Source organism: Diceros bicornis, chromosome 2, assembly GCF_020826845.1.
Source record: "Diceros bicornis minor isolate mBicDic1 chromosome 2, mDicBic1.mat.cur, whole genome shotgun sequence".
Lineage (NCBI taxonomy): Eukaryota > Metazoa > Chordata > Mammalia > Perissodactyla > Rhinocerotidae > Diceros > Diceros bicornis.
Window position 1 is genome coordinate 16,657,967 of NC_080741.1, and position 15,705 is coordinate 16,673,671.

Sequence of the window (15,705 nt, forward strand, 5' to 3'; positions counted from 1 at the left end):
AATTGTGTCTTTTGAAGAGCAACAGTTTTTAATTTTGAAGGAAGTCCAATTTATCAATATTTATTATTGCTCTTGCCTAACCCCAGGTCACAAAGGATTTCAGCTCTTTCAGTTAGGTCTCTTAGCCATTGTGAGTTAATTATTTTTGTAACTCACAAAATACAGTGTGAGGTGTTTTCTTTATTTTTATTTTTTGCAAATGAACATCTAATATTTCAGTATCATTTTTGAAAAGACGACCCTTTCTCCTCTGGTTGAAAAGTAGTTGGCTATATACATGAGGGTCTATTTTTCTAGAGTGTTTCATTAATCTATGTTGATGCTTACCAGTGCTACAATGTCTTGATGATTGCTTTATAGAAAGTTTTGAAATCAGGCAGCCTAAGTCCTTCAACTTTGTTCTTTTTAAAAACTATTTGGCTATTCTAGGTGCTTTGTATTTCTATATAAATTTTAGAATCACTGCCAATTTCTACAACAAAGTCCTGCAGGGATTTTGATAGGGAATGGGTTAAATCTAGATCATTTTGGGGAGAACTGACATTTTAATAATACTGAGCTTTCTAATCCTGTTTATTTAGGTCTTCTTTAATTTCTCTCAGCACTCTTTTGCAGTTGTCAGTGTGCAAATATTATAGTTCTTTGGTTATATTTATTCCTAAGTATTTTATTATTATTATTGTTTTGGTGAGGAAGATTGTCCCTGAGCTAACATCTGTTGCCAGTCTTCCTCTTTTTGCTTGAGGAAGATTGTCCCTGAGCTAACATTTGTGCCAACCTTTCTCTAACATTTGTGCCAACCTTTCTCTAATTTGTACATGGGACGCTGCCACAGCGTGGCCTGATGAGCGGTGTGTAGGTCCATGCCTGGGATCTGAACCTGTGAACCCCGGGCTGCTGAAGCAGAGCACGTGAACCCAACCGCTATGCCACTGGGCCGGTCCCAGTATTTTATTATTTTTGATGTTATTGTGAGTAGAATTATTCAGTAGAATTATTCTTTTTATTTGAGTTTCACTATTTGTTCATTGCTAGTATATGGAAATACAACTGATTTTTGTATATTGAGCTTATATTCTGAGTCCTTGCTAACTCACTCATTAGTTCTGGTAGTTTTTATATAGATTTCTTAATGTTTTCTACTTAGTAAAGTTTACATAACCTATGAATAGATAGTTTTACTTCTTCCTTTCCAATCTGAATACTTTTAATGTCTTTTTCTTGTCTTGCTGCACAGGATAGGACCCTCAGTTACAATGCTGAGTAGAAATGATGAGGAATAGAACCGTCCTTGCCTTGTTCCTGATCTTAGTGGGAAGGCATACAGTTTTTCACCATAAGTATGATGTTAACTGTACATGCCTTTTACCAAATTAAGGAAGTTCCCCTTTATTCTTACTTGGGCGAGAGTTATTGTGAATGGATGCAGGATTTTTGTCAAATGCTTCTTCTGTCTATGGAGGTGATCATGTATTTTTGTCCTTTATTCTATTAATATCGTCTATTATATTAATAGATTTTCAAATGTTAAGCTAGCCTTCCTTTCCTGGGATAAACCCCACTTAGAGTTTATAATCTTTTTTATATGTTGCTAGATTTGATATGCTAATATTTTATAAGAAGTTTTATATTGATGCATCAGAGATATTGGTTTGTAGCTTTAATTGCTTGTGATGTCTTTGTCTGGCTTTGGTATCAGGGTAATATTGGCTTTATAAAATGAGTTTGGAAGTGTTCCCTTCTACTATTATTTTTCTGAAAGTATTTGTGAAAGATTGGTATTATTTTTTTCCCTAAATATTTGGCAGAATTTACCAGTGAAACCATCTGGACCTCGACTTTTCTTTTGGGGAAGACTTTTAATAGCTAATTAAGTATGTTTACTTGATATAGTCTATTCTGATTTTCCACTTCTTCTTAAGTCAGTTTTGGTAATTTGAGTTTTTCTAGGGTTTTGTCCCATTTCATCTCAGGTGTGAAATATATTGGGATCAAGTTGTTCATAACATTCCTTTATAATTATTTTAAGTTCTGTAGTGTCTATAGTGATGCCTTCCTCCTTCATTCCTCATTTTGTTAATTTATGCCTTCTCTCTTTTTTTCTTGGGCTAGCTAAAGATTTATATTTTTTAAATCTTTCCAAAGAAGCTATTTTTGTTTTCATCAATTCTTTCATAGTCTTATTTTCTATTTCATGGCTTTCTACTCTGATCTTTATTATTTCCTTCTTTCTACTTATTTTGGGTTTGGTTTGCTCTTCCTTTTTCTAGCTTCTTAAGGTGGAAGGTTATATTATTAATGTTAGACCTTTCTGAGCCATAAATATTCCTCTCAGCACTGCTTTAACTGCACCCCATACATTTTCTATGTTCTTTTATTTTCATTCATCTCAAGATAATTTTAAATTTCCCTGTGGTTTCTTCTTTGGACCAATGTGTCTTTAGAAGTGTGTAATTTCCAAATATTTTCGGGTTCCCAGATTTCTTTCTGTTATTGATTTCTAATTTAACTGTATTATGGTCAGGCAACATACTTCATATTACTGTAATCCATTTGAATTTATTGAATCTTGTTTTATTCCCCTAACATATGGTCTGTCCTGGAGAAGTTCTGTGTGCACTTGAAAAAAATGTATATTTTGCTGTTGTTTTGTGGCTTGTTCTCCATTGATTAGATCAAATACGTTGACTATGTTGTTCAAGTCTTCTGTATCATTACTGATTGTCTCTAGCTCTATCAGTCACTGAAAGAGGAGTGTTGAAATCTCCAACTGTAATTGTTGAATTGTCTGGCAATTTTTGTTTCATGTATTTTGGGGCTCTGTTGTTAGATACATATACATTTAAAATTGTTATATCTGGCTATTACATTTTAACTGTTGGTGAAGTGGGAATTTCCATGTTTATTTCTAGGGTGAAATTTCTGTCTTTTGACTGTGTTAGAATTGGTCAATATTCATCTTCTTACTACTAATCTTGAAGAACTTGATTTATAAAAGAATACTATTGGTCATATGATGCAACCCAGTTAGTCTGCCTTTCGATTTGATACAGAATTTGTTACTATTTTAAATATACTCAGATCTATAAATAATTTCCTTATGAAATTCTCCTATTACTTTTATGCTTTTAAAGTCTATTTATTTGCATGCAGACATTAGTTTAATATGCACTTTTTTTTACCCCACCACAGACAGCCAACATGTTATTGACTAGTTAGTCTTTTCTTGACACATTTAAGACACTATCTTTATCATTTACTACATTGCTATGAATAAATTTTCTGTTTTGGCATGGATACTATAATGGGTTTAATTACTATGGCTGTATAGTACATCTCCCCCATACCCCACCATACCTTTGTTTCTTTTCAAAACTCACTGCTATTCTTGTACATTTATTATTGTTCCATGTGAGTTTTAGAATTAGTTTATCAAGTTCCACAACATATTTTGGGTGATTATATGAAATTAATAAATTAATTTGAACATGGCAAATGGTCTTCAATATCTTTCAGTGAAATTTTATTTCTTCTTCATATATATTTTTCAAGTCACTTTTTTTCTTGCTATTACAAATGGGAATTTTTTTCCTATTATATTTTTAACTGGTTACTTCTGGGGTATGGGATTAATACCCTTTACCTGTTAAGGAGGTGCTCTTCTTAAGTTTGCTTAGTTTTAAGATTTTTTTTTTCCAAACCAGAAAACATTAAATTTTATCACATGCTTTCAAAGAATCAGTTTATATTTTATGTTTTTTTCCTCCTTTAATCTGTCAATGATGGATTTTGTAAAGCTGAACCACTGTTACAATCTTGGGATAAAACCTACTTACTTATGATGTATTCTTTTATATACTGGTAGATTTGACAAATTATTTAATCTTCTGTCATTCAGTTTTCATATCTGTAAAATGGGGGTAACAGCATCTACAAAATAGGGATTTTGTGAGCACCCAATGAATTAAAGTACTCAGAATAGTGTTTGGCACATAGTATACTTTGTGTGTGTGTGCGTGCGCGCAAATTAATAGATTTATTTTTGCTTAAATAAAATTTTCATCCTTCTATGTCTTTTATTTGGGGGTACTTTGTCATCTTTTTTCTTGTATCTTGAGAGGATAGCCTAATTCATTTCTTTCAGTTTACAGGTTACAAATTTCCCCTCGTCCATATCCTGTAGATTCAATATAATACTTTCATTGCCTGGTTCTAAAAAGATTGTAATTTGTATTTTGATTTCCTCTTTAGCTTAACAGTTATTTTAAATTTTTAAAAATTTTATTTTTAGGGGCATAGCAGTTAAGTGCGCACGCTCTGCTTTGGTGGCCCAGCGTTCGCAGGTTCTGATCCCAGGAGCGCACTGACGCACCACTTGTCAAGCTATGCTGTGGTGGTCTTGCATATAAAGTGGAGGAAGATGGGCACGGATGTTAGCCCAGGGCCAGTCTTCCTCAGCAAAAAGAGGAGGATTGGCATCGGATGTTAGCTCAGGTCTAATCTTCCTCACAAAAAAACAAAAAAATTTTATTTTTAATTTTCCAGATATATGCATTTTGTTGTTGCTAATTTCAGGTTACACTTTAAATAACAAATGTGGCCTGTATGCTAGCAATTAAAAAAAAAACTGTTGCAATTACCTTTGTACCTTAATAAACAGGCACTTTTGTGGTGGTTCATGTGTTCATGCGGTTGGGTACCAAGTATACTTTTGAGTACCTCTCTATGAAAGCTTTCTAATTCTATATTCTTATCATTTGGCTTGTTTGATTCTTTTTTTGTGTGTGAGAAAGATCAGCCCTGAGCTAACATTCGTGCTAATCCTCCTCTTTTTGCTGTGGAAAACCGGCCCTGAGCTAACATCTATTGCCAATCCTCCTCCTTTTTTTTTCTCCCCAAAGCCCCAGTAGATAGTTGTATGTCATAGTTGCACATCCTTCTAGTTGCTGTATGTGGGACGCGGCCTCGGCATGGCCGGACAAGCGGTGCATCGGTGTGCGCTCGGGATCCGAACCCAGGCCGCCAGTAGCGGAGCATGTGCACTTAACTGCTAAGCCATGGGGCCGGACCTGATTTTTTTTATTTTGGCCTGTATTATTTTTACATGACTGGATTTGTCAATTTTTTCCTGTATTTCTATCATATTTGTTTTATATATTGCATAAAGTTCATAACTTATTTTCATGGCCAACTGTTGAAATACTGACAAGTCTCTTTTCAAACTTTGAATTCTATTTGTCTCATTAACATAGCCATGCCTTATTTCCTCTTGTTACTATTCAGGTGACTGTTACCTCTGTGTTAGGTATGAATCTCAAGACTTGTATACAGTTGGATTTTTAATTCAATCTGAGTTTTGTGACAAATACTATATCTGGACTTATTCTGGCTATTTATTTTGTACTATCTTTTTGTTTCTTCTTTCTTACTATAGTGGGCATCTGTTGTTCCTTTTTCACTATAGCAGTCCCCCTTTTCCTGGCCATATTTTCTTTTTTCCCCAGTTTTCCTTAGGAACACATATGGTTTCGATAGACTTGACCCATGTCCAAGCTTAGTTCTAGGCCTAACTCCTTCAGGAGTTGGTACAAGGACTGGACTCAAATCAGGCCAATTACAGTCAAGGGACACATATCCTGGGCTTTTGTTGGAACTTGTGAGAAAGGGATTTTCTCTTTTATTTGAACTTGAAGCTATTAGGTGATCATCTTGCTATCACATATGAAAAATCTGCTGAAGAATTAAAGAAAAGCATTATCTAAGAGATGAAAAAGATAAAATCGTCATTTCTGAAATCAGTACTGTCCCTGGACTTTTCAGTTCTGTAAGCCAATAATTTCCTTTTTGCTTATGCTTTTTTTTTTTTTGCTTATGCCAATTTGAGTTCAGTTAGGTCACTTGCTGATTACCATGCTTTTCTTTTAGTAGATTGAGTTTTCTTTACTCAGTTTTTTTCCAGTTAATAACTATTGTCTTTTTCTAAAAATGATTGGAAAGTTTTCCATTTTTATTGACCTTAAATTTTTAAGACATACTTTAACTCTAGACATTGTTAGAGAAATACGAATATATCAGCATCTACATTCTCCACTCTAATAAAGATTCACAACATATTACCCTGACCTCCTTTTACTCTCTTATGTTAACAGTATCTGTGATCAATACTTATCTAGTTCTAAGAATAAATTTATTTGTTTTTTGGTGAGGAAGACTAGCCTGAGCTAACATCTGTTGCCAATCCTCCTCTTTTTGCTGAGGAAGACTGGCCTGGGGCTAACATGCCCATCTTCCTCCACTTTATATGTGGGACGCCTGCCACAGCACGGCTTGATAAGTGGTGTGTAGGTCCACGCCCAGGATCTGAACCTGCAAACCCTGGGCTGCCGAAGTGGAGCACGTGAACTTAACTACTACGCCACTGAGCTGGCCCCCTCCAGGAATAAAGTTTACTAATTTTATTGCTCAGGATTATTATTATTTTTTTAATAATTTTATTTATTTATTTATTTTCCCCCCAAAGCCCCAGTAGATAGTTGTATGTCATAGCTGCACATCCTTCTAGTTGCTGCATGTGGGACGCAGCCTCAGCGTGGCCGGAGAAGTGGTGCGTCGGTGCACGCCCGGGATCTGAACCCAGGCTGCCAGTAGCGGAGCGCACACACTTAACCGCTAAGCCATGGGGCCAGCCCTCAGGATTATTTCTTGCATCCCACTATTCCTCTAGGATCCATTTACTTTCTTGCTGGATAATACTGTATAATATTTCTTGCAGAGATAGTCTGTGGGTGGTACACTTTTTGCATCTCTGAATATCTGAAAATGTCTTTATTTGGCCATCAAATTAAAATAGGAACAGAATTCTAGGTTCAAAGTTATTTTCTTTGCCGTATTTGAATGATATTGCCCCATTTCTTTTTGTGTTCACTTTGTGGGTAACCTGTTTTTTCTCTCTGGTAGATTTTCAGTTCTTCTCTATTTCTTATGTTTTAAAATTTCACTCTAGTACAGGGATTGGCAAACTACAATCTGTGTGCCAAATCTGTCTTGCCACCTGTTTTGGTGTAAGGCCCATGAGCTAAGAATGGTTTTACCTTTTTACATTTGAAAAAAAACCTAAAAGAATATTTCATGACGTGAAAATGAAGTTAATATCTCAGTGTCTATTACTGAAATTTTATTGGAACACAGCCACATTCACTTGCTTCATATTATCTATGGCTACTTTCATACCACAGTGGCAGAGTTAAGTAGTTGTGATAGAGGCCTGCAAAGCCTAAAATATTTACTACCTGGCCAGAAAAAAATTGCTGATTCCTGTTCCTGTGTATATTTTTATTTGTTTAAACACCTAAAATTCTGGGAATTATCTGGCTATTATTTCTACAAGGATTTTTCACCCCAGTATCACAATCAATAGTCCAAATTAAAAACTTTTCAGATGTGTCCATTCTATTATTCAGCCCAATGACTGTATTTTTCATTTAAATTTTTTTCTTTTCATTTCCAAGAAACTGGCCAGTCTTGCTTCAAGAGCACAACATTCTCTCTTATCTCTAAAAATAGTAAATATACTCATTTTGATGTCTTGTTCTGATTGCTGTAGTGAGTCTCCTTCAAAGGGTGAAAGTTCTTTCATTTGTTGAATATTTTATTGATATTTGTCAACTGTTTGATATTTGTCCACTTTTCTACATAGTTGAGAACAGACTGCTGCCTCTGTTTGCACTGGCTGCTTAGGAGGGGGCAATGTGGGGTTGTTGCTAGTGTTTTCAATGAGAATGGGGGATGGATGGGCCATGCTGCTGGTGTATGGATATTTCAGTGGCTGTGCTTTCTCTGCTCCAAGATCCTACACTCATTGCTTTTGTCTTAGGTGTAGGATGGGATGTACAGGGTTTGACCTACCTGCATGTTTCTTTTTCTGGTCTCCCTCTTGCTCTTGATTTCAGTGAAATTCGGGTATGGATCATCCTTAAGTGTTGCTCCCTTTGTCTCTAGCAATTATCTTCTGCATCCTCCTGCATAGAACCTAAGCTTTGTCTCCCTCTTTAATCTGATCCCATCTGCTTTTCTTCTTCTAGTCCACTGAAAGTTCTTCTTCTTAAGTGGTGCTCTGTAGTTCTTTTTTTTAATTATTATTTATTTATTTAGTGTGTGTGTGCGCGCGCGCGCGAGGAAGATCAGCCCTGAGCTAACATCCATGTCAATCCTCCTCTTTTTGCTGAGGAAAGACTGGCCCTGAGCTGACATCTGTGCCCATCTTCCTCCATTTTATATGGGATGCCGCCACAGCATGGCCTGACAAGCGGTGTGTCGGTGCGCGCCCAGGATCCAAACCCTGGCCGCCAGCAGCGGAGCTTGCCCACTTAAGCACTACGCCATGGGGCTGGCCCCGGTGCTCTGTAGTTCTTATTTGTTCTTTTTGGTGAGGAAGATTAGCCCTGAGCTAACATCTGCTGCCAATCTTCCTCTTTTTGTTGAGGAACATTAGCCCTGAGCTAACATATGTGCCCATCTTCCTCTATTTTGTATATGGGATGCCGCCACAGCATGGCTTGATGAGCGGTGCATAGGTCCACCCCCCAGGATACGAACCCGCAAACCCCGGGCCGCTGAAGCGGAGTGTGCCAAGTTAACCATTATGCCACCGGGCTGGCCCTCTGTAGTTCTTAGTCTTATATGGTCTGAGAAACTGAAAACTACAATCTGCTTTCAGTCTACCTCCTTGAAATGAGAAGTTGATCTGTATTATTGTTACTTTTTAGAAGTCCACTGAAGTTTTGTTTGTGGCCTAATTTGTATTTTGTAAATGTCTATGGACAATAAATCACAAAGGTATTTTATCTGTTTTCAGTGAATAGTTTACTATGGCTGCAAAAAATAGGTTTCAATTTCTCCACCTTTTTTTTCTTTTTTTTGTGAGGAAGATCAGCCCTGAGCTAACATCCATGCCAATCCTCCTCTTTTTGCTGAGGAAGACTGGCCCTGAGCTTACATCTATTGCCAATCCTCTGCCTTCCCCCCCCCCCCTTATTCTCCCCAAAGCCCCAGTAGATAGTTGTATGTCATAGTTGCACATCCTTCTAGTTGCTGTAAGTGGGACGCCGCCTCAGTGTGGCCGGACAAGTGGTGCGTCAGTGTGCGCCTGGGATCCGAACCTGGACCACCAGTAGCAGAGCATGCACACTTAACCACTAAGCCACGGGGCCGGCCCCTCTTTTTGGATTTTTTGCTTCAAAAATCTGATGTTATCAGGATAGCTTTATTTAGATGTTCAGTCTTTGTTTTATTCAACCTTTGCTGTCATTCTATAATTGAATCTTTTTAATAAGTGAGTTTATTCCATTTACATTCACTGATTTAAAAATATTAGCCTTAGTTCTGTCTTTTTAGTTTATGCTGTGTGGTCTGTGGTTTTTTTTTTTCTGTGTGTGTACATGTTTTCTGATTGCATTAGAATATACAGAGTCTAGCTTTGGTTTTTCAATTGTTTATTTTAAATTAATATTCTTAAACACTCAACTTATCAGCTTTAGAGGGTATCTGCTGAAGCCCTGCTAATGAAACTTACACATATATTTCTTCCTCCTTTCTACCTCTCAATTTCAGTTAAATTGTTATTTCTAGGATGTTACATATATATTTCTTCCTCTTCTCTACATCTCAGTTTTAGTTACATTTTTTTTTTCCCCCAGAATATTATATTCTGATCTCTATCCTTTCTCCATTTAAATGGATTGAATGCTATCATTTCTTTTCCATCATGGCTGCTCCATTTCTGGGGTCTTTATTTTGGTTCATCTCTTGGTTTTGTGATTATGTCCTTTATAAAGAATAGTTCATGGGTGCTATATTCCCTCCAGTTCTTACATGTTTGAAAATATTCATTTGTGTTTTCATGCTTGACTGTCATCTTGGGTTAGTATAACATTTTGGGGTATAGAATTACTTTCTCTGAGAAAGTTGTAAATATTGTTTCATGATCTTCCAGTACTCATTTTTACTGTGGAGTTATCTGAGGCAAGGCTCATTTTTTTCCCTCCTTGTCTGGTGACTTTCATTTTTAAAAAATGGGAAAAAAAACCCCAAATGAACTTTTATTTATCTCTGAATTCTGGTAAATTCACCACACATATCTGGGGTCAATCATTATCAGTATTTCCTGGAATATGGTGTGACTTCTAACCTTTCAGATTCAGATCTTTTATTTCAAAAAAGCTTGTCTATTATCTTTGAATATATATTGTTTTCTATTCCATTTGCTCTGTTGTCTAATACCTATGAGTTAGATCCCTTTTGTTTTCCTTACATACACCTAATTTTCTGATACTTTATTTTGTTCTTTTCTATTCCATTTTACTTGATCTTTCAAAGCCTTCTTCCATGTACCTATTTTTTCTTTATGGTAGTCAAGAAATATACACCCACAAAATGATTTTTAATGGTTACACGGGATTGTACTGTGTATATGTAGGATAGTTTTATTAATCTTCCTATTAGATACTTAGATTGTCTCCAATTTTTCCCCATTTTAAACATCCACACTTGTTCTAACAGTAGTAATCTTGCTTCATAAGATCAGTAAACTTACCCTAATTCTTACTAAGGAAGCTCAACGCCAAAAAACTTTACGTCATGTTTGTGAATCCACCTGCCTCCTGTCTTTTCTTCTGATGCAGTCCGGCTTAAGATAATCAATGAATGATGAATAACTTTAAGGGTTTCTAGGTCATTGACATAAAAATGAGATCCCAGTTTTGTGGCTAAGCATATTAAGGAAGTCTGCAGATTTGCAGGTTTGGTGATGGCTTCTTCAGTACTCTCAAAAAAGATATTAAAAACTTAACAGTAGGGGTGAGAAATGGTACAATGTCTATGGAGCACTACTTGACATTATGTACTGAGCTGGATATTTTCTGTTTATCCTCTAGATCTAATCTCCCCCTAGCTCTGTGCCCCAGGGGACCCAAATGGATCACATCAGTGAGCTCTCTTGTCTTCTGGTTTCTGTTTGGAAGCCAATGGGAAGTGCTAGCAGGATACTGAAGGATAGGAGGAAAATGAAATTGGGTATTTATTCTAGCAGCTGTCTCTCAGCTGGGTTGCCATAGGTTGGCTAAATCCCATTACTGAGGGTCACAAGTCCTGTCAGGTGACCCTCTCCATATAGTTACTTACTATCTTTGGGTTCTGGTGATGGTTTCATCTCCTTGTCCTTTTAGGCCTAGGGATGGAAATGGCTCCCCACCATTGCTGGTTTTGTGTGTCTGCGTCATTTCTTGTTGGTTTGTCTAAAATCCTCCTATGTCTTTGCAAGTATGCTGTTTGCTACACTTGTAGAAATTTATGCTACATATGTAAAAAATGACATGTATATAAGACTATTTATTGCAACATTATATTTCTAATAGTGAAATGTTAGAAATATAATATCTGTGAACAGGATTGTAAAATAATGGTATAACTATACAGTGTAATATTATGCAGCTGTAAAACACTTAGAACATTCATTACATACATCTGTGGAATAATCTCCAATTTATTGGGTTTTTTCCCCAACCTTCATTCTTTTATTAATTTTTTATTCATACACTCAAGGCCCTCAAAATATTTGTGAAGCCTCATTTACACCGCAGTGATCATAAAATACAAGTTCACCATGCTGTTCTCCCAATCTTTGTTATTGTTTTTAGGTTTACTGAGGTTTAATTGCTATATAAAATATTATACACATTTAATGAATACATCGGGATGAGTTTGGACATATGCATACATCTGTACCACGATCAAAGTACTAAACATATCCATCACCTCCAAAAATTTCCTTGTGTTCTTTTTTTTTTTTTGTAGGAACACTTAACATGAGAGCTATCCTCTTAACATATTTTAAAGTGCACAATACCATATTTTTAACCATAGGTACTATGTTGTACAACAGATCTCTAGAACTTATTCATCTTGTATAGCAGCAACTTGATACAAATGTGGAAAAAGCAAGGTACCAAACAATGAATATAGGACGCTACCATATGTGTAAGAGAAAAAAGAAATAAAGTATATATGTATTTTCTTTAATATATGTACACATATGTATGTGTATATGTGTGTGTGTGCGTATATATGAGAGAGCGCGTCTTTGGCAGGGTACACAAGAAAATGATAACGGTGGCTTCTGGGGAGGAGAACTGGGTAGTAGGAAACTTTTTAATATTTATTCTTTTTTTTTGTTGTTGTGAGGAAGATCAGTCCTGTGCTAACATCTGCCAATTCTCTTGTTTTTTTTGCTAGGGAAGACTGGCCCTGGGCTAACATCCGTGCCCATCTTCCTCCACTTGATATGGGATGCCACCACAGCATGGCTTGCCAAGTGGTGCGTCATTTTGTGCGCCTGGGATCCGAACTGGCGAACCCTGGGCCGCCGCAGCAGAGCGTGCGCACTTAACCACTTGTGCCACCGTGCCAGCCCCTCTTTTATTTCTTTGAATATTAAATCATATGAATGTATTGCCTATTCAAAAAAATGCATTACATTAATAATAAGGATTGAGAGCCTTAAAGAAACAATGGCTAAGGAAGAATTAGAAGAACTGCTAAAGGAATTGCTAGAAGATGATGGAAAGAGCTAGCAAATTATAAAGTTACTGGACGGGGCCGGCCCCGTGGCTTAGCGGTTAAGTGCGTGCGCTCCACTGCTGGCGGCCCGGGTTCGGATCCCGGGCGCGCACCGACGCACCGCTTCTCCGGCCATGCTGAGGCTGCGTCCCACGTACAGCAACTAGAAGGATGTGCAACTATGACATACAACTATCTACTGGGGCTTTGGGGGGAAAATAAATAAATAAATCTTTAAAAATAAATAAATAAATAAAGTTACTGGAGTCTTCTAAGCAGTGAAAATCTCAGATATTTTAATTTCTTACCATGGTCCCTTTATGGAATTATACCCTATTATAAATTCTATGTAGAAGCTACTTCCTGTTCAGGGTTGAATGCACAAAACCATGTATGAAAGATCTGTTTTAAACGTGATCATCTTTATTATTTAAAACAGCTTCAGTTCTTTTAGCCTCCTCCTTATTTACAGGGTTTACTAACATCACTAACAAAGTAGTATGACTGCACAGTGATCTTAGTTTCCAGTGAAAGGTACAACTCTATTAAAGGAAATGGGACATGAGAAGAGTTTTCAGGAAATTAGTGAAGAGGGGAAGAGAAGACTGATGGGGAAAATATTCATTCAACTAAAGTTGGTTACTCGTTTTTATGATATTCAAAAATAGGAAAGGATTACTAGCTTGATTTTTTTTTTTTTTGGTGAGGAAGATTGGCCCTGAGCTAACATCTGTACCAATCTTCTTCTATTTTGTATGTGGGATGCCTCCACAGCATGGCTTGATGAGTGGTGTGTAGGTCCATGCCCAGGATCTGAACCTGTGAACCCTGAGCTGCCAAAATGGAGCACGTGAACTTAACCACTATGCCACCGGGCCAGCCCCGGCTAGCTTGATTTTTTTAAGGTGTTTTAATATTCCCAATATGGTTACCCTGTTAAAAGTTCTACAAGACACAGGGATACTCACTCACCTTTCCTGGAACTGTGCTTGGGCAGACTCCTCCGCTACAAGAGTCTCATACTCCTCAGCAGCAAACCTGTCCCAGTCGGAGGGCTCAGGCCCATCATTCTCAACATCCTGATTGGAAAGAGGACAGTAAGAGGAAACAAAAATAATCAAAGACAAAGAATTGGAGAGAGGTCATCACAAATGTTGTATATCACTGAAAAAGACCTATCTGAAAAATGTTTTATTTCCACGTTACAAGAGGTGCTAAAGTAACACTCCTAAAGTGATTTTCTACACCTCCAATCACAAAATTATAATCAACTGTTCAGCAGCTAGATTCTTTAGGTCTAGATCCCTTAGTGTTGTAATCAGAGACCCTTCTCTAGTCCCTTCTCCCTTAGCACTTTGCACAGCAGCTATCTGGTGTGACTTGTAATTTGCATATGCCCACCTGAAATGTACCATCTCTTCCTCTGGCAAATTTTTATTGCTTCTTTAAAAGCCAGCTCAGACACCATGACATCAGTGTTATCTTCCTGGAAACAGCCCTTCTCCCCCAAATCACTTCCTTTGCTATACTGTATATGCTTGAGTGCCACCTCTTGCTCTTCTGTCTTTTTCATCCCCATATACCCATTATTTACATACTGAGTCTTTTTCATCTCTGTATAACCAGTGTCTCTTCAACACAGTGCCTGGAATTTATGAGCACTTTCTGACTAATAATGTTCTTTGCAGATCAGAACAAATATTGATAATTACTACCTCTTATAAAGAAAAGTAAAATTTCAATGTAGATATTTAAAAGTACAATTTATAATACAAAAAGTGAAGGAGGAAAAGGCCATACATTTCCTTTTCCTTCTACAATATGAGCAGCATCTTGATTTATATGTTCCAGGTAAAATCATGTTTTTCTGTGATGAAAATGAGTTAGCACTGCCCTAGGATGTAAGGTTAGTTATGCCTAGAAGAATGCAAGTACCTAAATATTGACCACACAATGTGTTAATTACTATAGTTAATCCATTTTAAGAATCCCCATCCTACCCTTTTAACATCTCTGAAATTGGCATGCTTCTTAGACTTACGATTAGCAGTGTTTTTTCTTGTGTAAAGGTATATAAAATAATGCGGCATCTTAAATTCAATGAAATATAATACTGACTTTAGGCTAGTGATAATGCCCCTTGATATGCCCCAAGATCAGGTGCAGAGTATTTGTTTTAGAAGGTGATCTTTTCTAACTACTATTTAGGTCAAACAGTTATGCAACATGTGGAAGAAAAAGAAAAGACTGTGCAAGTTTCCTGTAATTGTACTCCTGTAGGACTCAACTGAAACAGTCCTTTTCTATCAATGTAATTTTTACTTTTTAAACAGGGGAATAAAAGGGGAAGTAGTAATATTCTGCTTTTTGTTTGTTTGGTTTTTTTTCTGGACATGGATCATTTATCCAGGGTTTTCTGAGGGTCCACAGGTTTTTGTGTATGGGGAAGAGTGCTAGTCTCTATTCAGGTGTAGAATGATTTCAAACTGATAGTCATGCACAGCAATCATTAACACTTGAAAATGTGTTATATTATCCGAAGGCTGTCTATCATGGAGTTTCTAGTTTTCACTATGATAGGGAAATCTATTTACCATGCCATCCAGGAAATGAATGGTACAATTAAATCAAGCCCAATATACTTTCTAATACAGATGTGCCTATTGATATATTTTTCAAAAGTTAGGACAATTTTTTTTCAAAATATTTTTATAATAGTTTCAAATGTATATGTAAGTACACAGGCCATATAATTCATTCAACAATAGGCAGATGCAGGTTACCTAAACTTGAAGATTAGCTGTAGGCAGAGATGTGCTCTAGGTCCTTTATTCTCTCTTTTTAGTATGTGATGAAATGTTTTAAATGTTACCTCTTTAAATACTGACATTACTGCAGACAGACCATTTTTCTCTGTAGCACACAGCCCCTGATATTGCAGCCCTCAAATAGAAGTTAAAACTATACTGGTACCTTCTGGACCGCAAAGGGATCTCTCTGTTCATGGTCTAAGTATTTCTCCAGATTAAAGAAAGTGTCATAAAAGATGTGAGCCATTCTGCATCTCTTCAGATCTCGTAGAGTTATTTTGCC

The 15,705-nt window shown here is 36.7% G+C and overlaps 1 protein-coding gene across 2 annotated transcripts in view; it reads right to left on the reverse strand.

Moving 5' to 3' along the window:
• The window catches only part of PPP2R3A (protein phosphatase 2 regulatory subunit B''alpha), a 121,557-nt gene that overhangs the window by 13,133 nt on the left and 92,719 nt on the right, over positions 1-15,705 (reverse strand). For both annotated transcript variants that reach the window (XM_058552656.1, XM_058552666.1), the window contains exons 11-12: positions 15,586-15,704; positions 13,585-13,691 (exon numbers count right to left, since the gene is read on the reverse strand). In XM_058552656.1, the coding sequence (XP_058408639.1) occupies positions 13,585-13,691; positions 15,586-15,704 (226 nt within the window). The remainder of the gene's footprint in view (positions 1-13,584; positions 13,692-15,585; position 15,705) is intronic.